The 23,062-nt window shown below is 44.5% G+C and overlaps 1 protein-coding gene across 2 annotated transcripts; it reads left to right on the top strand.

Moving 5' to 3' along the window:
* The first annotated feature begins 6 nt into the window (after window positions 1–6).
* On the top strand, window positions 7–23,062 carry umodl1 (uromodulin-like 1). Of its 2 annotated transcripts, none has more exons than XM_068721429.1 (21): window positions 7–158; window positions 350–592; window positions 821–979; window positions 1,618–1,745; window positions 1,961–2,144; window positions 2,803–2,943; window positions 13,629–13,886; window positions 14,987–15,099; window positions 15,199–15,418; window positions 16,035–16,172; window positions 16,979–17,128; window positions 17,409–17,666; window positions 17,869–17,981; window positions 18,081–18,300; window positions 18,628–18,765; window positions 19,332–19,507; window positions 19,665–19,825; window positions 20,222–20,458; window positions 21,341–21,497; window positions 21,651–21,735; window positions 22,245–23,062. In XM_068721429.1, the coding sequence occupies exons 1-21, from the start codon at window positions 83–85 to the stop codon at window positions 22,430–22,432; spliced, it is 3,543 nt and encodes a 1,180-aa protein (XP_068577530.1). In that variant the 5' UTR covers window positions 7–82; the 3' UTR covers window positions 22,433–23,062. The 2 variants fall into 2 exon arrangements, with proteins under 2 accessions (XP_068577530.1, XP_068577529.1); XM_068721428.1 differs by having other exon boundaries at window positions 18,957–19,507.

Genomic DNA, 23,062 nt, shown 5'->3' with positions numbered 1-23,062 from the left:
GTGAGTTAGCATCATCTCAAAGAGGAGCATGTACGCACAATGTGGACGTTAGTTGTATGGTTGGGATTTTGATCTGTGGAAAATGAGTTGGATGCTCTCCGTCTGGGTGGCGACGGCCCTGCTGGCTCTCTGTAGGGGACGAAACACTGTGCATGAAGGTAGGCCTCCCCATTAACATGAAACTCAGTATGTACGGATTAGTTATGAGGATGCTTTGCCTGCTTTCATTTGTTTAAAAAAATTTTTTTTTTTAATGTCACAGAGTAAGTCAAAATCAAGCAGCATTGTAAATGTCTTTATGCTACCATGGAAACCAACAGTTGAATTGACAAGATATACTTTGTTCTAGGGAATAGCCTGTCTGAGTCTGGCTACCATCTATGTGTTCACAATGAGACAAGGAATGTGAGTTTCCTGGTCATGCACACGGTCCCCTACGCTCTGACAAAGCCTTGCGGCGGCTGGCTCCTCTGGAAGACATGTACGGTTACACTTTACAGGATGACCCATCAGACTGAGCACAAGACAGTGATGGAGCAGGTGACCCGATGCTGCAGTGGATATGAACAAGTCGGTCGTTACTGCGCCCGGTGTGAGTGTACTGCACACCACATATATCCATTAAAGTAGAGCACAAATTGCTCTGCATCTTTGTCCAAGTGTTTATGACATGTGATGATATTGCAAAGCATGGAACACCAGAGACAGACCAGTGACCTCTGAGAGTGTGGTGCTGTGTGCACGACACCAGATGGGAGCACAGAAAAATATCTTTCTGCTAATATATGGCCTGTAACATGTTATTTCCTTTTGAATGAAGCTGTAAACAGGAGTGATGAGATCACTGCCAAGCCAGGATCCTGTCCAACTGCAGATGGATTGTGTCCCAGATCTGGGGACTGCGAGTGGGACATGGACTGCCTAGGCTGGCAAAAATGCTGCCACCGATCGGGGAGCTTTCTCTGCACTGATCCTACAAGTTAGTTGAGCTGATTGTTTTTTAGTTTTTTTGTATAATTAAACTTAAAAGTATGCTTTTAAGTGTGCTCTATTAATAGGTCCTTTTACCAAAACCTTGACAAAGTCAGCCATCTCACTTTACAAAATCTCAAGCCTATTTAAAAAGATGTCCCAGTTATTTGGGATATTTACGCAGAACAGTTTTCTGAGAAATAGTCCCAGTAATACCTGTTTGAGAGTAAGGTCTGGGGTATATTTACTGGAAGGTAACTTCACCGTGGTTTTTATCTAAAAAACCAGGGTAGATAAAGCCAAACATTTCTGAATTTAGAGACAAAAAAGAGAGAGGGTTTTGTGTGCTTTCTTTTTGTTGAAGAGAGGGGAGTCTGATATTACTGGAAGGGCATGGTATGGTCATTTGAAATGTTATCATCCAAGATTTTATATTTTATTTCAGCTTTACCTGTAGCTGCACAGATACGCAGCCTGAACTTGGTTTGTTTAGTCGCTCCAAGTCATGGGGAGGATCCAATGGATTATTTTAACAAAGCTGGGGAACACCTCACCCCAATCATTTTCACACGGCCCCTATACATCCTAGGTGTTAAGTGTTCAAATATATCTTGGGTGTACTGACGCTTTTAACTTAATTTTCAGGCTGGGTAAATTATTCTGAGAATGGAGGATACCGATTTAATGCAACAGTGACAGTGAAGACAGATTACCAGCAACTGATTTCCAGCGAAAGAGGAATTCTGAATCACACGCGATTGCTGCAAGCAATGGTAATACAACTGCTAATACTAATACTGCTTCTACAGCTGTTATACTTCTGCTGCTTATATGATGTTTGACTGTGCTGCCACGACTAGCCAACAAGCAATATTTGCTCTGGCAATGATGTTAATTAAAACATAGAAAATATATATGGGCATCCACATGTCTGTCTCTGAGTCATTGAAGGTTTTCTTTTAAAAAAAAGTGTCTCTATCTCTAACAGGTGACTGGAGCTCTGCAGTCTGATATTTCCGTTTATTACCTCAGCTCACAGCCCGTGCATCCCTACAGAACCGCCACCTCGCTGCTGATTGACTGCAACTTTGCTCTTTCACTGCACAATGTCACGTCGAAACTGCACCATCTCCTCAAACACATACAGGAGGTGACATCTGTAAGCGTGGAAGGTGAGGAGACGCGGTTGTTTTGTGTAGCAGCAGCAGCAACAGCAGCAGTCACATCTCCCTCTTTCTTTTCTTTCCTTCGAGAAATGACATTCTTGTGCAGCTTTGAGAATGATTCATGTTGCAGAGAACACGGCGTTCAGGAAAGAATGACTCAGTCGCACCACAGTTTCCTTCTCCCACCACTTCTGTTTGAGTGACAGTCATCTGTGGGATGTTTCCTGCAATAGCGGAAAATAACACCACAGCGAGCGCAGACACGCACACACACACGCACACACACGCACACACACGCACACACACGCACACACACGCACACATCCAGAGATATTAATCATCAATCAGTCACACTTTTACATTTGCACAAGACACAGTAACAAGCTTGCCATACAATCAAACACACACTAAGTCACTTTCCAAATGATCTTTAAATTCATTTCCTTCTCTACTCTGTAAATGCAAATTTAATTAATCACTTTATGCCAGAGTGAAAATGTACTTTTGTTATTTTCAAGGCACCTCTGAATTACTTAGCCTTTAAATAAAAAAAACAAGAAGACAAGGGAATCAAGTCCAACTTGTATTTCACATTCCATCTTGTAATTCAACAGCAGAAACATGTAATTGTAACCTCCTCATATGTCCGTATTTCTTGTTGCAGATGTAGATGAGTGTGCACAGTCTGCTCTCCGTCAGTGCTCCCTTCATGCAGACTGTAATAACACAGTGGGCTCCTACCGTTGTGCATGCCCCCAAGGATTTATTGATGTGGACCCCAGGAACCCTGGAGCCCATTGCACAGGTTAGACTGTGTGTGTGTGTGTGTGTGTATGTGTGTGTGTGTGTGTGTGTGTGTGTGTGTGTGTGTGTGTGTGCATGCGCGTTCACCACCAAAGCATTTATTTGCATGGCTTTTTAGCTCAGAAAACCTCATCTTTTATCATAAATCTACAATTAATTTAATGCCACCTCCAGTGCACGAACATGATGGTAAAAAACATCTTATAAAATGCAACTAGATATGTATGATGAATTATTATCATGTTTGTTTCAAGATAGAGAAGGAAAAAGTGAGCTGGAAGGATACATGCTTCTTTGTGGGTAACTTGTGTTTACGTAGGTCTTCGCTTCATGTTGTTATCAGGGTGACATCAGAGGGAAATCCCCTCAGATTCTCACCATCTCGCTAAAAGGTGAAATTCAGGAAAGAAGGCTTAAAACACAGCGGAGGCAAGTTCATCCCCCACACTGACAGCTGTGTAAAAAAAAGAAGGAAGAAACACAAACATTCTCTTGGTAGGGTAGGATAAGACAATGCAAGTCTTGTCTCAGGGAATAAACCATGGCCTTGAAATGAAGTGCAGGCCTCAACATGTGCCAAAGTATTTCCTCAACGCTGCTGGAACGAGGAAGTTGAGGTCAGATTTAATGTGACAACATTTTGTCAACACCACAAATGTCACCTGGAGGCTGGGTTCTTAGCAGGGTCTGAATAGTGAAGCTTCAGTGCCTAAAACCTGCATTCTCTCTACTGGCCAACAGGGGGTGACTCCTCTTGTTTCGAAAAGAAGTCTGATTGTATAGAAGTCTATGAGAAAATGACTCTACTTCTCACTTGATTTATTACCTCAGTAAACATTATAAACATGACTTTATGGTCTCAATCTCTAGTTTCAAGTCTTCTTCAATCCAGCATGATGTTCATTTAGTAAATTATGGTCCATTTAGAGTCAAATAGACCATAAAGCAGGGTATGCTTTACCAACATTGACATTTTTTTCTTGAGGCTAAAGTGGCGGCTGTTGTGTCCAAATAGAAAATTGTCACTTTTTGAGAGGAACTATTGGATTTGGTCTCTAGAATCAAAAAACTTTGGGTTACTTGACGTAAACCCTGGTTCTTTGATAACAGAGTGAGGTGTTTCACTATGGGAATCGCCTCGGCGTGACCAACTATGGAAGCTCCAATGACACCACGTCTGTCAGTGACAGACAGGTCGACTGTGGTAGGGCCCCGCCCCTACCTATTATCACAGCCGACTGCCTCCTCGCAAATCATTCTAGACCGATTTTTTTCCGTGTCAATGCAAGGAGGGTTGTGACGGTGAAACACCTCACTCTGTTATCAAAGAACCAAGGTTTACATCAAGTAACCCAAAGTTATTTTTCAAACTTTGTTCGGTGTTTCACTATGGGAGATATAGCCCACTCCCGGATTGCATGACACTATCCGAAGCCAAATATTGTTAGCCTGGTAATGACTATCACAGGTACTCTGGCGCGTTTGCCTCTAGCACAGCCTGTGCTAAGGAAGGCCCAGAGACATCGAGCCTGTAAAACCTTACAAAAGTGTGCGGCATAGCCCAGCTCGCTGCAGCGCAAATGTCCTTCACTGAAACACCCTTGAACAGGGCCCATGAAGTGGCCATACTCCTAGTGGAATGAGCCCTCAAACCCTGTGGGGGCTGCAAACCCCTACAACTATAGGCTAGAGATATGGCCTCTACAATCCAGTGGGACAGTCCCTGGCAGGACAGTGGCTTGTCTTTGTGGGGAGTGGCCCAGGACACAAACAGCTGATCCTCTTTCCTAAAACCTGCCGATCTACTTACATACACATGTAGTGCTCGTACCGGGCATAACGTGTTAAGCCTTTGTTCCTTCTCTGAGGAGAATGGAGGTGGGTGAAAAGCTGAAAGCTCCACTGTGGGACATCTGTAGGTTGGCTCCACCACCATAGGCACAAAAGCCGGGTTGGGCCGCATACAGACCTTAGCCAGCCCTGGAGCAAACTGCAAGCAGGAAGGGCGAGTGGATAACGTATGTAAGTCATACTCACACGCTTTGCTGTGGTTAAAGCTAAGAGCAACACTGTTTTAAGTGAAATAAACTTCATCCCCCCCGTCTCCATAGGCTCAAATGGGTGTTGAGATAGGGCCTCCAACACCACCAACAGATCCCACAGAAGAACCAGGGGCCTGGAAACGGGGAGCTTACGGCGTGCACCTTTCATGAAACGACATACTAAAGGATGCTGCCCCGCCGGCTTCTCCCCAAAGCCTAAATGACAGTCTGAGATAGCCGCTAAATAAACTTTAATAGTAGAAAAGGCCCTACCCTTATCTACTAATTCTTGCAAGAAACACAGCAGGTCCACCACTGAACACTGAAAAGGAACGGTGTGCTTCAGCTGGCACCACACCTCAAAAACTCGCCATTTACCATTGTAAAGAGAGCGAGTGGACGCGGCCCTAGCCCTCCGAATGGTGTCAATGACCCGTGCAGGAAGGCCTACGGCGTTCAGGTTTCGGGCCAAGCCCGTGAGAGGTGGAACCTGTTTGCCCCATGGTTTGGGGTTTTCTGACCGAGGCTACTGGTTAGTCTGCTGACCCGCCGCCTGTCTATGCGGTCTGGCACCTCCCTGTCTCCCCCTCATTGCTGTAACAGCAAAACCAGCCCTCGGTCCCTGTGGGGTGGCTTTGGCTTTGGCTGGGTCATATGCCGCATCCATAACCTCTGCCTTCTGAGTATCAACGAGGCCTGAGAGATTTAGCCACAGGGCTCTCTCACCTGAGACTGCCAGGCCCATAAACCGACCGCAGCCTTGCACTGCACCCCGTGATGAGCGTAGGATGAGATCGTTAACCACACAAATTTCATCCCATAGGGTCGGGTTAGGTGCCCCTGAATCCAGCTGACCGCCCATCTTCTCTAGGATTTCTGCCTGGTATGCAGATAGCAGAGTCATAGCATTTAGCGAGCACACAGACTGTCCTGCATATTTATACATTCTCTGGAAAACGTAAGTGGTGAGGTGATCTGTTTTACTTGGCAGAGAGATGTTTGAGGAAGCTGAGAGAGAGCGCCGGTTTGGGTGGAGGTGATAAGCCACTGAAGGTTCCACTACTGGGGGTTCAGCCAGATCCAGTTCCTCCATCCCCTCCATTTCCAGCTTTGAGTAGCCCTTCTACCTTTTGCATACCTCGTATAAGTCGCTGTCCATTGGGGGAACAGCGTCAGATGCACTAGGGGGTCTGGGCTGTTGGAGAGGAAATGTGGAGTCGTCATCCTCCTCTTCCTCTATTTCGTCTATGTCGAGGAAGTCAGAGTTGGCATTGTCCTCTGTGTTCTCACCGCCCAGCTCCACATCGAGGAGCTCCTCGAAAAGTGGAGGTATTTCCCCGCATTCAGCATCCATCATGTCCACCCAGCTCGCAGTAGCTCGCGGCAGATGGGTGGCTTTTGTGGTGGTTCCTGACAGGCACGGGTCCTGCTTATTGGATACCACCAGTCTCAGTCTCCTTTCCAGGATTTTCTCTGGCATTGACACGCAGTGCGAACATGCCTGGGGGTCAGCCAGCGATGCCTGAGTGTATTTAGTGCCCATGCATGCTATGCAGATAGGGTGAGTGTCCCTGCCCGAGATGGATGCCCTGCATGACGCAGGGCATAGGCGGGATACAGCCTCTTTGGTCTTCGGTTCCGACCCTCTGGTGGGGGTAGTGGCCTTCGACATGGCGACTGGAAAGGAAGGGAAATACGTGAACAATTAGCCGCACAAGGCGCGCCAAAATGCGTTTAGCCTGTCGGTCAATTGTGCTAGCACACAGGGTTTGGCCCGGGCTAATAGCGTACCGAAGGAGTTTGCTCGCCGTGACACGTTAGCTGAACAGCATTCTAACGTTCACAGCTTGGTAAAGCCCACTGAGTCAGTTTTTGCAAAGACAAAAGTCTTGTCGCCTTGCCATATGATGCATCCAATCCTAGATTACAGCCTCACCTGTGATCAATAATTGATCAATCAATTAGTGGGTGTGTATAAAAAGAGCCCCAGCACACCAGACCTTCACATCAACTGCAACTTGACCTCTGACAACATGCCTAAGATTCACCCTGAGACCAAAGCGTTGATTATCAAGAGGCTGAAGACCAGATCCACTGCTGAGGTGGCTGACACCTTCAATGTGTCTCAGCATCAAGTACAAAGAATAAGAAAAAGATTTGAAGAGACTGGAGATGTTTTTGACAAGCCCAGGTCCGGCAGACCCCGCAAGACAACTGCTCGGGAGGACCGTTTGTTGGCTCGAAAATCCAAGGCCAGCCCCTTTTCCACTGCAGCAGAGCTCCACCAGGCCTGGTCACCTCAAGTCCCCGTGTCAACCAGGACAGTTTGTAGAATTCTGTCTTGAAATGGCCTCCATGGTCGAATCAGTGCCCAGAAACCAGCACTAAACAAAAGGCAATTAAAAAAACGTGTGGCATTTGCCAAGGCCCACAGCCTGCTAAAAGGATGGACGCTGGGAAAGTGGCAGAAGGTGGATTTCTCAGATGAATCTTCGGTTGAATTACATCACAGACACCGCAAATATTGCAGGAGACCTACTGGAGCCCGCATGGATCCGAGATTCACCCAGAAAACAGTTAAGTTTGGTGGCGGAAAAATCATGGTCTGGGGTTACATCCAGTATGGGGGTGTGCGAGAGATTTGCAGGGTGGAAGGCAATATCAATAGCCTAAAATATCAAGAAGTATTAACTACCTCTTACATTCCCAACCATAAAAGGGGTCAAATTTTGCAGCAGGATGGTGCTCCATCGCATACTTCCATCTCTACATCAAAGTTCCTCAAGGCGAAGAAGACCAAGGTGCTCCAGGACTGGCCAGCCCAGTCACCAGACATGAACATCATTGAGCATGTCTGGGGTAGAATGAAAGAGGAAGCATGGAAGACGAAACCAAAGAATCTTGATGAACTCTGGGAGGCATGTAAGACTGCTTTCTTTGCTATTCCTGATGACTTCATCAATAAATTGTATGAATCATTGTTGAACCGCATGGATGCAGTCCTTCAAGCTCATGGAAGTCATACAAGATATTAAATATGGATCTCACAGCACCACTACTTAATTCACTGATGTTATGCGACATATTTTTGTATTTGAAGTAAATTATTTGTTCAATTTTCACATTACTCTCTGTAGGCGACAAAACTTTTGTCTTGCCAAAATCTGACCTTTCTGTGTTCATTAAATGATCAATCTTTCTACAGTGAAGCAAATTTATTTTAGTATATTAAACATAATTTGGGAGGGTTTTAGCTTTCATATGAGCCATTTCTAAAACCAATGGATTAATTAAAAGTCAGGTTATAAGCTGTTGTTTCTACAAAATGGATAAGTGACAAGACTTTTGTCAGGGACTGTAGTTCTGATGATAAAGCTAATTTTTGTTGCTTCCATTTCCCATAGTTCCCTCCAGCTGATCTTTCTCCTCTCCACACCTTCCCATCGCATCCATTGTCCCTGTTTCACGAGAGAGACAGCCTTCACACTTCTTGCGACCTCCTCCTGTCGGCGCACCTCCTCGACCACCAATGTTCTCCGTTTTAACACTGTGGCCTTTCGCCAAGTTGGTTCATTTGCCGTCAGGCCGAGGCCTCCTCTTCCCTGCTGAACTTACCCCACGATGTCTTTGTGCCTCAGGGTTGATGTTGCTTGCTGCACAACATTGGATGGTTTCCACTTCCGCCCAGTTGCTAGGGGCAGTGCAGCATTACTGATAGTTTTGTCTCTGGAATCCATTAGCATCATCTGAAGTCTGACTTTAGAACACTTGTATTCTTCCGTCAAACTAGTGAGAGGTAGTTCCAGGACCCCTTTGCCATAGAGGCTGATGTTAGTTAGACATCGTGGGACACCGAGCCACTTTTTCACGTATGAGGTGATGGTTTGCTCCATCTTCTCCACAGCTGTTATCGGGACCTCATAGACAGTGAGTGGCCACATTGTTCGAGGGAGGAGTCCAAACTGTAGGCACCAGAGCTTCAGTTTTCCAGGCAGTGAGGTCTTGTTGATGTTCTCCAGGTTGTTGATCATTTCTTGCCTTAGTTGTTGCACCTGCTCTTTGTCCTTGTGGCTTGCATTGTACCATCTGCCCAGGATTTTGACAGGATGCTCAGATACTGTTGGTATTGGGTCATCGCCAATACAGAACCTTCTGTCTTTAAGCATTCCCTTAACAATAGAGATACTTCGAGACTTGGTTGGATTGATTTTCATGCGCGCCCATTTGATGTTCTCCTGTAGCTTTTCAAGTAGCCGCTTGGTGCACGCTGCAGTATTGGTCAGTGTTGTCATATCGTCCATATATGCGCGAATGGGTGGTAGACGGAGCCCAGCCGTTGTTCGTTCACTGCCCACCACCCATTTTGAGGCTCTAATGATGACTTCCAAGGCCATTGTAAAGGCCAAGGGTGAGATTGTGCAGCCTGCCATAATGCCTCCAAGCGCTGCCATGTTGTAGTAAAGTCAGCTGTGGCGAAGCACAGTTGCAGGTCTTGGAAATAGGTTTTGACCAGTGTGGTGATGGGCTCTGGTACATGGAAGAAGTTGAAAGATACCCAAAGAAGTTCATGGGGAACTGAGCCAAACATGTTTGCCAGATCAAGGAATATAACATGGAGGTCTCTTTTGTCCTTCTTAGCTGCTTGGATCTGGTGCCAAATCATGCTTGTATGCTCCAAGCAACCAGAAAATCCTGAAATCCCTGCTTTCTGTACAGATGTATCAATGTACTTGTTTCTTTCCAGGTACATGGACATCCTCTGTGATATTATGCTGACATTTTTTTTCCCCTCCACGTTCAGAAGGCAGATTGGCCGGAATTGACCAATGTCTGACGCATCTTTCTTTTTTGGTATTAGCACACCTCCAGCCCTTCCCCATGCCTTGGGTATTATTTGTTTCTGCCACACTATCCTCATGAGCCTCCAAAGAAAGCATAGGACGTCCGGTGCATTCTTGTAGAGCTTGTATGCTACTCCATTAGGCACAGGAGCAGATGCTGCTCTTGCTCGCTGGACTGTGTTCTGTACTTCTTTCCATTTTGGAAGGCTAGTGTCCAGGTTGACAGCTGGAGGTTTAATTGGTGGGATGTCATATGGAATGATTATCTGCTTATGCCTTCTCCTGTCATGATGGCTCTTGATGTCCGCTTGGAGTTGTTCAAGGCCTTCTCTCTCTGTGTCAGAGGCTTTCTTCCACAGCTTTTTCATCTGTCTCCTTTCTCTGACCAGCCCCTCCATTTATTGCTGTCTCCTGGACTTGACTGGCGCTCCATTGGAGATCTCTGTGGTTGGGTGGGCCGCTCCACCGGCATTTCTGTGCTTGTATTTCTGTCCTCAGTGACAGGGGTGCTGATGCTCAGCGAACTTTGGTTTGTGTCCTGTCGCTGTGCTTCATTCGACTGATTTGACTGGTTGCTACGTAAGAAGTACTGGTCAATACGAGGCCCATGTCTCTGCTCTCTCAAGCACTTTTTCCTCCCTTGGTGGATCTTCAGGTCTAATGCTGATGTTACTTTCTCCCAACCACAAATGCACACCTGAAGCTTGTGTCCTGCTGCTGTTGTGGTTGTTTCATGTGCCGTGCTCTCTTTGTGCAGGCCCTAGGGGTATGTTCCTTTGTTTACTTGTCGTAGCATTTATCGGGTGTCTCCAACTAACTGAAACAGCGTTGGGGACTGCTGCCATGAGTAGCTAGCCCATGACGGCCCCATTGGGGTCTGTTCCCTCCCGTCAGCTGTCTCTCCAAGCTGTCACTCGGCCTTTCCCATGTTGTCAGCTGTCCTTTCACAGCAGTCACTGGACAAGTCCAGATGATCAGAATAAAAAAACACAGGACATGATGTTTGTCTATCCTTTGTTTGTGCCAAGGTGGTGAGCACTTCCAGGAAATGAACCTTGTTTTGAGTGGTTGACGATCGACAAGTGGGGTTTTTCCGGCTTGTGTGGGGTGTGTCTCTGTCTGGTTTAGGTTGTAAAATTTTGGGACAGTTGGGCCCAGAACACATCATCAGTAATGTTTGTGAGGAATTTAAAGTTTAGAAGCATTCCTAGTATGTTTTAAAGCACTCCTAGTGGTGGATATTTTATGTCAATGTTTACTTAGGGTTTAAACCAAAGGTATAATTATTATATAATATGTTTGCTTGTAGAAGTTTTGAACCAGGGAGTGTGGTCATTTCATGCATGAATGTATATTGAGTTGAGTGAGGGGGGTTTGAGGAATGTCAGAAGGCGTGAATCTGCGGGGGAAGTATACGTAGTGGCTACATCCACATTACTCCGTTTTCGTTTGGAAACAGAGTTTTCAAACGAAAACGATCTCCGTCCACACGGCATTTCAGCCATCGTTTCCGAAGTGATCTCCGTCCATATTACACGCCTGGAAACGAATATCACGTGACTCTTCACGTTCACTGGGCATGCGCTGATGTAAACAGGAAGTAGATTGTCGTATTTTGTACTCAAACAGATACAGTTCGTGGAAAGCTTCGGGATCGTATCTAAACTCCTCCGTTTACGGTGCTCCAAAACGCCGGCGTAGTGTGGACGCTCAGTGTAACCGTAGCAAAACATATGCGTTTCCAAACGAAAACGGAGTAATGTGGATGTACTCTGAGGTGTCTGCTCAGGACAATGGGTCAGGAGCCAAGGAGGAGCTCATTGGACTTCAGCCAATCGTGGAGCTGATCGATAGGCTGAAGAATGTGACTCTTGGGAGACAAAGAACTGTAAATCCCAGGAGAGATTCAGACCTCCTCCGGACCATGATGCAGATATGTCTCGTGGCCCGGACGGGGCCTCACTTCAATGAAATTTTGTTTTGTTATTAATAGTGTACTTTAGTTTGTAATTGTTTAGCTTCTGTTTGTTATTAAATAACTTTTGATTTGATTTTAACTTGGACCAGCTTATTTTTTGGCCCTGCTCTGCTGACAAAAGACGCAGCAGTAGGAGACATGCGGCCTTCCTTTGTCTGCGAGAGAGTTGACACCCTAACATGTTCCCTTGTGTCCCTAAAAAATGTCCCTAGACATTTAGTAAAGAGTTGTATGTCATCGCTTCACATCTTTTAATCCAATTCATTCTCTAGCTCAGTGTTTTTCAACCTTTTCTGAGCCGCGGCACATTTTTTACATTAAAAAGAGCCCGCGGCACACCAACAACCAAAAAAGTTGTAAAATGACACCTTTAAGCATAATACAGCAGGCGTATGCGAGGCGTGTCAAACTCAATCACAGAGAGGGCCAAAATTAAAAATTGGGACTACGTTGAGGGCCAAATAGGGTGAACATTTAATAAACAGGAAATTGGACAAAGTGCAAGAAGAATACATGTTTAGGTAGGCTACATTCTTTTATACATTTGTACCAGAGCCAGATGTCTGGCATCTTCTCTTGGCTGACAGTTTATTAATATCAGGGGTTAGGTTCTGTGCTGTGGAAACCCTCAAGATGAATGTGAAGGTTAGGGTTAGTGAGATGACTCCTATGTAGGTTTTTGTTCATCTTCATCACAGAAAAAAGCTGCTCACACAGGTATGTGCTTCCAAACATGCAGAGCATTTGAGCAGCATGTAGGCCTGTAGAGTTAAGGCATTGTTTCGGGGATGAAGCTTGGAAACTCTGCAGCGCCCACAGAGTCACACTTTGCCTTGAGTGTGTCATTACACTGGAGGTCTATCAGCTCCATTTGGTTGTGCACAGGTGCTCTTTCCACGTCAACTGCAAACGGATTGCTGAGCAGTTGAAATTTAAATTTCTGAGCTGCAAAGTCGGCAAATCGCAGACTGAACTCTGTGCCAAGTGCGCCCAGTTTATCAGCAAAATGCGCAGTCGGGAGCGGCGGAAACACGGTTTGGCAACACGGAAAGTGACCCAAGTTTCCTTGCTGCATCTGAGTCTCCCACAGGCGCATCTTGGCTTGGAAAGCTCTCAGTGCATCATACATGTCTGTGATCACACGTCCCCGTCCCTGAAGCTGGAAGTTTAGCGCAGTGAGATGCTTTGTTATGTCGCAGAAAAAGGCCAGCTCACATCGCCACTTTTTGTCCTGGAGCTCTGTGGTGTGGCGGGCCAGTTATGATAGAAATATGATTCTCGCGGGCCGGATATAATTGTACCGAGGGTCGGAATATTTGAGTTTGACATGTCTGATATATGCTGACAATTTAATGACAAGTCTCTCAATTTGTTGATCCTTACTAGGCTTTTCATCTGGATTAGAATGTTGTCCAGGGCCCACCGCTGTTCGTCTTGTCACCGCAACCTCTCCCGCGCATCATTTAATTCTACTGTCTTAAATGAACAATGTCATTATTGCGCTACCTACTGCCACCCACTGTCATGGAAGAGTGTTTATTACTTAGCCAGCCACTATATTGCGGGCTCAGACGCTCAACAATGGCAAATTATTTGCAGCAACTAAATAATATTATTTTGACTGATTAAGTGAAATTGGACATTTTCCCACGGCACACCTGACAATCTCTCACGGCACACTGGTGTGCGGTGGCACACCGGTTGAAAATCACTGCTCTAGCTGATCATTCAATCATTTGACATTTTGGAGAATATTTGCTTGCTATGAAATGAGCATAATTCCACAATGAATGAATGATAACCCCCCTCTATCACTACCTCCCAGCTCCTCCCAGCATCACCAGCGTGTGGTCGGCTAACGTTACTGGAACCTCCTTCCACGTCTACTGGTCGAGTCGGTTTAAGACAAACCAGACATACCAGGTTGTTCTGAGGAGAAGGTCAGAGGTCATTCAGTCTTGGATGACCAGCCAGACCATGGTGAAGGTCAGGGACCTCCAGCGAGGGGTGCTCTACAACGTTACTCTCACGCCTTGTTCCTGCGGAAGCCAAGGAGTCGCCCTTGGTATATTGGTCAAGACTGGTAAGATCTCACAACTTAAATGCAACCACTGATTACTACAGTGACGTGCGGTGAGGTTCGTGGCTGGTGAGGCACTGACACTACATAAGTCAGATTTACAAATAAATGAACCCAATAGAGTAGCTTAAATCACCATTCAATTGGCAGCTTGCACATTGACTACTGGTTGTTTTTCATATCACCATTATTTACACAGACGTAGGTAAGGTACATATTTGATTCCACCGGGAGCGTGTGCCCCACCGACCTGCCCCACCGGGAGCGTTTCAGAAGCGGAGCGCTCGCGGGCACCACCCGCAAAAATCGTGAGATTCCGCGATAATCTGTGTAACAACCACGGATGTATAAAGAGAACAACAAACACATAAAAGGTTACTTTACCTGTCCGACGTTGAATTGCTGATTTGTTCATATTTCCTTGTTTTTTTAAGCTTGGATACATAATCTTACATTTTTGTGGTCAAAGCAAAATATAAGAAGAAGAAGAGAAGTGTAGAAGAAGAGCAACGACAGAACAATCAGAAACCCGACACAGGGGCTCTCGCACGCCCTCTTCTTTGAGGCAGAGGTACTGTTTGCCTCCCCTGTGTGCTTTTTCACTGCGGTTTCTGTCAGATCAGCAACACTAAATATGTTCTACACATACGTGAAATACATTACCTATTCTGTGGAAAGAAAGGACATATAATAAAAGTGTCTACAAATATTACAGTGGTGACAAACAATGAGAAAGCAAAAGGCACGCGCTCAACCCAGTTTGTGAGGGATTCACAATCTGAGGTGAGGCACAGTTCATCCTGCCTCACCTCATATCTCCTCTGTTTGAACAGGACATGCGCTAATTCAGCAATTTTGATTATAAAAATGCTTGAAATGATTGGAATCATACAGAAATTACATTTATAGCATGTTTACCCGCACGTCCCTGGATTACTATCCCAGGCAGTAATACAGTAAGTAAAGCGACAGAATTGCCCTTGATGACTAATGTGTGATGAAGATAAGAGAAGAGATTTTTAAACTTTGGGCCCAGGGCTGTTAAGAGGGCTGACATTTAATTGTAGAAAATGTGTCTACCAAGTACATTTTTTCTATTGTAGATGCTCAGACTCTCAACGCCACAGCGCGACTCACCAACATCCAGTTCACTGCTGATCTGCACAACACCAGCAGCCAGGCCTACGAGAACCTCACTGAGAGCATCAAAGAGGAGGTAGGAGTGTCATTTCACCGACTGATTGCACCGTGACAGAATGTGATCTTTTGTTGTATTGTTTCCTCCACCTATCTGTCATTATTCTGTCGGTAACAGATCTACCAGTCTCTGTCTCCAGAGATGAAGGCCATGGTGGATTATGGCCAGTTGAGAATCGACATCAGAAGCTTTTCCCCGGGGAGTGTGGTGGTCAACTTCACCATCGTCTTCAACCCCAGTCAAAGCCAGGACATCGGTAATGTGTCCACAGCTCTGCTGCACTCCCTGATGAACAGCACCAAATACACGGTGGATAAAAACAACACAAGCACAAATGGTATGTCTCTTTATATTCTCCTTTGTAACAATGGGTTTCATGAAACTAGAGCTGGTAGGTATAAAAACAGGAAGTGCTTCAGAGAATAGTCTTAAAATGCTAAAAGTCATTTTCAGCACCAGAGTTTGGATTAGTTACTCAAGGTTAGTACCACTCAGCCTGGGAAAACAGTTGAATAATATCTTCTGTGGCTCTGATAGGAGTTTCCCAAAGGCTGGAAGGAAAAACCCTGATGATGTCATTGTGGTTGTCTCAGCTTGGGCTTGTAGACGTCAAATTCTTATCAGAAAGCATTCGTTACAAACAGGGGGCAGGAGTTTGAAAGACAAAGGCATTTACGAGGCAATTAGGGTATAGGATGCTATGGAGTTGCATTGTGGGAATTGTAGGATGCAGCGTTTTTGGATCTTGACCCATACCAGGGCCTAAAAGACAACATATTTTGTATCAAAAAGCAATGAAGAGATTTGAAGTGTAAGACAAACTAAAATGTAATCGATTGTCTAGTCTGGTCTGGTTATCAAGTCAAATCAATCTACAAGCCAGGAACCTACAATACAATACTACAACAACATAAAGCCTGACTTACTGAGTCCAACATTTTTGCTTTGTGCAGATTTTAATGAATGTGCTTCAGAGGAAAATGACTGTTCCCAGTGGGCTACATGTACAAACACCTGGGCCTCCTACACATGTGTTTGCCAGGATGGATTTATTGACAACAACCCAGAAAGGCCTGGGCGAGCCTGTCAAGGTACGGTCTCACTGTGTGGTAGTGGGAAAGACTTGTTTTACACAGACTACATGCCTGTCAAGGTACGATCTCACTGGAGGCTGGGTTCTTAGCAGGGTCTGAATAGTGAAGCTTAAGTGCCTTAAAGCTGCATTCTCTCTACAGGCCAACAGGCGGTGACTCCTCTGGTTTCAAAAAGAAGTCTGATTGTATAGAAGTCTATGAGAAAATGACTCTACTTCTCTCTTGATTTATTACCTCAGTAAACATTGTAAACATGAGTTTATGGTCTCAATCGCTAGTTTCAAGTCTTCTTCAATACAGCATGATGTTCATTTTGTAAATTATGGTCCATTTAGAGTCAAATAGACCATAAAGCAGGGTATACTTTAGGGCGGGGCTACCTTGTGATTGACAGGGTGTGAACTTCTTTTCGTCTTGTAGCTTTTACCCTTTCACAGTGTGTTTTTCGTTCATGACAATCAATTGTCGCCTAAAATGTCTTATTCAGCGTTCAGTTGTACTTAGCCCCACCCTCTGGTGTCACTTCTAGTTGCAAAAAAACAAGATGGCGACAGCCAAAATGCAGAACTTGAGGTTCCAAAACCGTAGTCCACAAAGCAATGGGTGACATCTAAATAAATGCGTTCATACAGTCTATGGTATTTAGAGAGACAGTGAAACTTGCCTCCTTTTATAGCACTGTGATGTCAGCCATGCTAAACAAATGCTGTTGAGTCTCTCTTAAACATTCGTCTGTGACACATTCATATTTTGCATCAAAAGGTTTGATTTCAACATCAACAACTCGTATTGTTTCTTCCCAGCTGACGTCAGGGCGACGACCACCACAGAGCTCCCGCTTACCTCCCTTACACCCACAAACACACCCTACACCCCGGCCTCCAACAGCACACAAGAAGACCCTCTGAGCATGAGCTCAACTGTAGAGCCACCTCTGCCGACAACCGCATGCTGTAAGAAACATTGACATTTTTTTCTTGAGGCCAAAGTGGCGGCTGCTGTGTCCAAATAGAAAATTGTCACTTTTTGAGAGGAAATATTTGATTTGGTCTCTAGACATTTAGTAAAGAGTTGTATGTCAGCACTTCACATCTTTTAATCCAATTCATTCTCTAGCTGATGCAGATATATTTATAGGAATCGTTTGACATTTTGGAGAATATTTGCTTGCTATGAAATGAACATAATTCCACAAAGAATGAATGATAACCCCCCTCTATCACTACCTCCTAGCTCCTCCCAGCATCACCAGCGCGTGGTCGGCTAACATCACTGGAACCTCCTTCCGCGTCTACTGGTCGAGTCGGTTTGAGACGAACCAGACATACCAGGTTGTTCTGAGGAGAAGGTCAGAGGTCATTCAGTCTTGTATGACCAGCCAGACCATGGTGGAGGTCAGGGACTTGCAGCCAGGGGTGCTCTACAACGTTACTCTCACGCCTTGTTCCTGCGGACGCCAAGGAGTCGCCCTTGGTATATTGGTCAAGACTGGTAAGATCTCACAACTTAAATGCAACCACTGATTACTAACCCAGGCAGTAATACAGTAAGTAAAGCGACAGAATTGCCCTTGATGACTAATGTGTGATGAAGATAGGAGAAGAGATTTTTAAGCTTTGGGCCCAGGGCTGTTAAGAGGGCTGACATTTAATTGTAGAAAATGTGTCTACCAAGTACATTTTTTCTATTGTAGATGCTCAGACTCTCAACGCCACAGCGCGACTCACCAACATCCAGTTCACTGCTGATCTGCACAACACCAGCAGCCAGGCCTACGAGAACCTCACTGAGAGCATCAAAGAGGAGGTAGGAGTGTCATTTCACCGACTGATTGCACCGTGACAGAATGTGATCTTTTGTTGTATTGTTTCCTCCACCTATCTGTCATTATTCTGTCGCCAACAGATCTACCAGTCTCTGTCTCCAGAGATGAAGGCCATGGTGGATTATGGCCAGTTGAGAATCGACATCAGAAGCTTTTCCCCGGGGAGTGTGGTGGTCAACTTCACCATCGTCTTCAACCCCAGTCAAAGCCAGGACATCGGTAATGTGTCCACAGCTCTGCTGCACTCCCTGATGAACAGCACCAAATACACGGTGGATAAAAACAACACAAGCACAAATGGTATGTCTCTTTATATTCTCCTTTGTAACAATGGGTTTCATGAAACAAGGGCTGGTAATTAGGGTATAGGATGCTATGGAGTTGCATTGTGGGAATTGTAGGATGCAGCGTTTTTGGATCTTGACCCATACCAGGGTCTAAAGACAACATATTTTGTATCAAAAAGCAATGAAGAGATTTGAAGTGCCAGACAAACTAAAATGTAATCGATTGTCTAGTGTGGTCTGGTTATCAAGTCAAATCAATCTACAAGCCAGGAACCTACAATACAATACTACAACAACATAAAGCCTGACTTACTGAGTCCAACATTTTTGCTTTGTGCAGATTTCAATGAATGTGCTTCAGAGGAAAATGACTGTTCCCAGTGGGCTACATGTACAAACACCTGGGCCTCCTACACATGTGTTTGCCAGGATGGATTTATTGACAACAACCCAGAAAGGCCTGGGCGAGCCTGTCAAGGTACGGTCTCACTGTGTGGTAGTGGGAAAGACTTGTTTTACACAGACTACATGCACTAAATAATAAAAAGTGTTTTTGTCTTTTTGCAACAACTACCATTGCCCCAACAACCAACAACACTGCCCCAACAACTAACATTACTGCCCCAATAACCAACAACACTGCCCCAACAACCACCACTGTCCCAACAGCCAACAATACTGCTGCAACAGCCAAGGTTACTGCCTCAACAGCCAACAATACTGCCCCTGCAATCACCACCCCTGCCCCAACAACCAACAATATTGAAATCACCTCTACTGCCCCAACAACCAACATGACTGTCCCTGCAATTACCAATACTGCTCCAACAACCAACATTACAGTCCCCGCAATCACCACTACTACTCCTGTAACATTTACTGCCCTAACAACCGCCACTACAGCCACAGCTACTACAATGATATCTATAACTTCTACCACTACAACCACGATTGCCAGCCCCACTACCACCAGTACAGCTCCTGCGACCACTGATACTCCCCTGAGAACTGCCACCAATGTCTCTATGCTCGGGGCCATCTCAGTCCAGTGCAGGGTTGCTGCCATCACTCTGACAGTTACCAAGGATTTTCTCCTGAGCAACAAGATCAGGGAGCACACTCTATACTTGGGCTTGCCGGAATGTGGCGTCAATGGAGGCAACGCCACCCACGCCCAGCTGACTGTGGCCTGGAATGAGTGTGGTACCAGTCTAGTGCATGTGAGTTTTGTAAAAGTGATGTGTTTGGGAAGCTTTTGCATTTTCCTGCATTCTCACATATTGCATAGATACTATGCTTGCCAGTATTTGGTCTGTAAAACTGAATTGCATTAACTCTGTAAATGACCCACACTGCTTGCGTCATCTGGTATTTTAGAATGAAACCTACTACATGGCATCTGTAACCCTGTTCAACACCGTGGAAACGTACACGTCAGACGGCGGGATATTGGAGGTACCCAGAATACGGCTGGAGGCTCCCATCCTGTGTACCTACATGAAGAGCACGCTCATCTCTGCTGACTTTGGCTCCATGGGGTACCAACATGCTGTCTTTATTACTTAGCATGCTTTATGCATTTTTCTAAACAGCCTCAGAGCATCTGAAACCGTTTTTATTTGCTCTCTTGCCAAGAGTTAGATGACTGATACCACTCTTTTAAGCTTAACTTAAAGACCGAGATCAGGGGAAAACAGCTATAGCCTGGTTCTGTTCGAAGGAAACAAATTCTGCTGATCAGCACCTCTAAAGCTCACTAAGTAACCAGTAGCTCACCAGTAACATCCTTGGATCCAGTTAAACAGCAACTTTTCATTTTTATATTTGGGGTTTTGCATAGATTAAACAACGATACAACATGTTAATTAGTAGGCTGTGTGTTTCTGTTGTATTTATGGCTTTATATTTATTTATTTTTTCTCACCCATCTTCAGGTATGACATGATTGAAGATTTCATAACGGGCTCGGGGTCGTTCCAGGTGACAGTGCAGCTGATGAACGGTACAATGCCTCTACCCAACAACCACAGCTTGTCCTCTGACGAGGCTGTGGTGGTGGAGGTCAGCCTCAACTCCTCTTCAGAGCAGATTAAAGTAATCATCAACAAATGCTGGGCCACTCCCACCCAAAACCCTGCAGACTCCTACAGCCTCACCTTCCTGGAGAACAGGTCTGCTACCACCCACAGCACTGTCACTATTTATATTGCTATTAGTCTTTGAGCCGACTAATTCATGTACTTTTCCCCCTCACAGCTATTACTTATGATCTTATTATGACTATTACTGCTGCCGTTACTTCAGGGTATCTCAACCTTGGACAGTTAGGCATATATTTTGAGGTTTGTTTAAAAAAATTAAAAGAAAGGCCTTGGTAGCAAAGATTTTTGTTTTATGCTGTTCACAAGAAACAACTCTATCATCCTGAGATAATGACAAAATAAACCTGCTCCAGGTAATGGGATAAAAGGGAATTATTGCTACCGAGGCTGCTCTCTGCTTCTGTAGGTTTTAAGATTGAACGTTGAGATGCTCACTCAACGAGTCCATGGGCGGCACTTCTTGAACATCACTTCCGGTTACTCTGACTATTTACTGTTAGCTCACTTCCTGTTCAGTGCAGCTATTCACAATCGCCACTAGGTTTTGCTAAAGGACATATAAAATAATCAATACATTGATTCCAATACACAACACATTCGATTTTTTCGAGATTTAGAAGTGCTTTTAGGCAGATTTGTGTTTCCAGTCTTTATGCTAAGCTAAGCTAACTCTCCTGGCTGTAGCTCCATCTTCAACAAACATACATGAGAGTGGTATTGACCTTCTCATCAAACTGACGACAAGAAAGCGAATAAGTGTATCTCCCAAAATGTTGAACTATTAACACCCTTCAGTGCTGAATTCATGTCTTTCTTATACACTTTTGCATATTTGTAGCTACTATCTAAGCATTGTCATTTCACAGTCTAATCAGACACAATGCATATCAGATGCAGACAAAGACTTAAACAAAAGAAATTGCTGCAGTTCCTCGTCACTGTCCCCCACAGCTGTTCCCTGAACACATACACCAACGTGTTGATGAACGGCAACTCCAGCACATCACGCGTGTCTGTGAAGATTTTCTCCATCGTCGACCTGGATGTGATCTATCTGCACTGCCTGGTCCATATCTGTGTGGAGATTGGATCAGATATCTGTGTGCCTGTGAGTGCAACCTATTAAAAAAAAATTGCATGCAACCTTGCAGCCTCTTTAGCAAATAACTAATCCCCAACTCTGACTGAAGCATTTGGTTGTACGGTTCTTGAAGAAGAGAATAGAATGTTCTCCTTTGTCTTTGCTCGTGTTTTCTTGCAGGACTGTCTGCAAAGAACAGTTCGGTCTTCAAAGACGATTAGAACAGCTGTCATTTCTTCTGGGTCTCTGCTGAAGACCTATGACGGTGAGTACGTTTACACAGAATAACATCTACTTTTCACTCATCTATGATGTGGGGTTCTGTTAAAAAGGAAGTATTTGTCAGCTGCATGCCTCTGCAGCCGACCAGTTTTAAAAGCAGATCAGCTATCAAGATCTTCAGTATCCATTATAAACTTGAGTGTCTCTTCATTTTGAAATTCAAAGGGGCCAATCTAGCTGTTGTATTGTGTCAGCAGCGCTGCAGTCTCTATCATCAATGAGGTGGAGAGGCCAATTTAAGTGGCCGTGATGGAAAACACACATTTCAAAAGCCCTAAAGTTGATTATATATCTTAATTTGGACTCATGAGTTGATTTGAACATTTCAGCTTTTTGTAAGTGTGCTGAACACAAGAGTTTGTTATAAGAGCCAGTGCTTATGAAAGTCACAGTATTTCAAATAATCTCTATCATTTTGTTGATTAAGTCGTGATTTTTTCCTTTTCAATGTATGTTTACTGATTTGTAATTCTTCGACACATATTCTTGCAGAGTCCTTGGAGGAGGGATTTAGCACTCTCTATATAGCCGGCCTCTCCTGTCTTGGAATCGGCCTGACGCTCTTCTTAATCATCGGTTTTGTCTGCATTTTCTACTTCCAAAGGAACCGCATTGGACACTACAACTTCAGCGTCAAACCCAAGCAGGAGAACTTCACCTATCTTGTCTTTAACACCTAAAGGTGCAGCAGCACCCACAACCAAAGTCACAGAATTAGCAGATTTGGTAGGTCATTACAGTACAGCTGCCACTGGGTGGAACTGTTGCACCATTCACATATTACCTCTGATGAAACATTGCAAGTCTTTGCACATTAAACAGTGAATGGAATACAAATTATTTATATTTATATTTTACATCCCCATAACATATATTTAAGATATTTAAATGATAGAGTAGTTGCATCCTGGAATGTCATATAGATATATTTCATGAATATCTCACATTAAAGAATACATATGTGTGACTTTTTACACATTTTAAAAGGTAAAAGTTTCTTGAGCGGTCACAGAAGCAAGAGATGATGGTACTAGATAGAAAATATGAATTCAGAATATTTCACTACATGCTTCACATCAAAAACTGTAATGTAATGAGTGCACGAAACTAGAATGTCGCTTATCTTTTGTCTAAATAATAATGTTCATATTTAATATACTCAAGAACAGTCATCACTTTATTGTGTTTTAGCTGCTACTTTTCTACATTTACACATATTGTATTTGTACATCTGAAATATTCATTGTGTACCAGCTCTTTTCTTGTGCTGTAAGCGGTGTAACAATAAAGCTGAGTCCTGTATGAATGTA

This window comes from Cebidichthys violaceus, unplaced genomic scaffold (genome assembly GCF_023349555.1).
Source record: "Cebidichthys violaceus isolate CVI_PGR_0920_01 unplaced genomic scaffold, fCebVio1.0.p SCAF_27, whole genome shotgun sequence".
Classification (NCBI taxonomy): Eukaryota; Metazoa; Chordata; class Actinopteri; order Perciformes; family Stichaeidae; genus Cebidichthys; species Cebidichthys violaceus.
The sequence above is the reverse complement of the archived record's forward strand: the minus strand, read 5'-3'. Positions and strand labels throughout refer to the sequence as shown.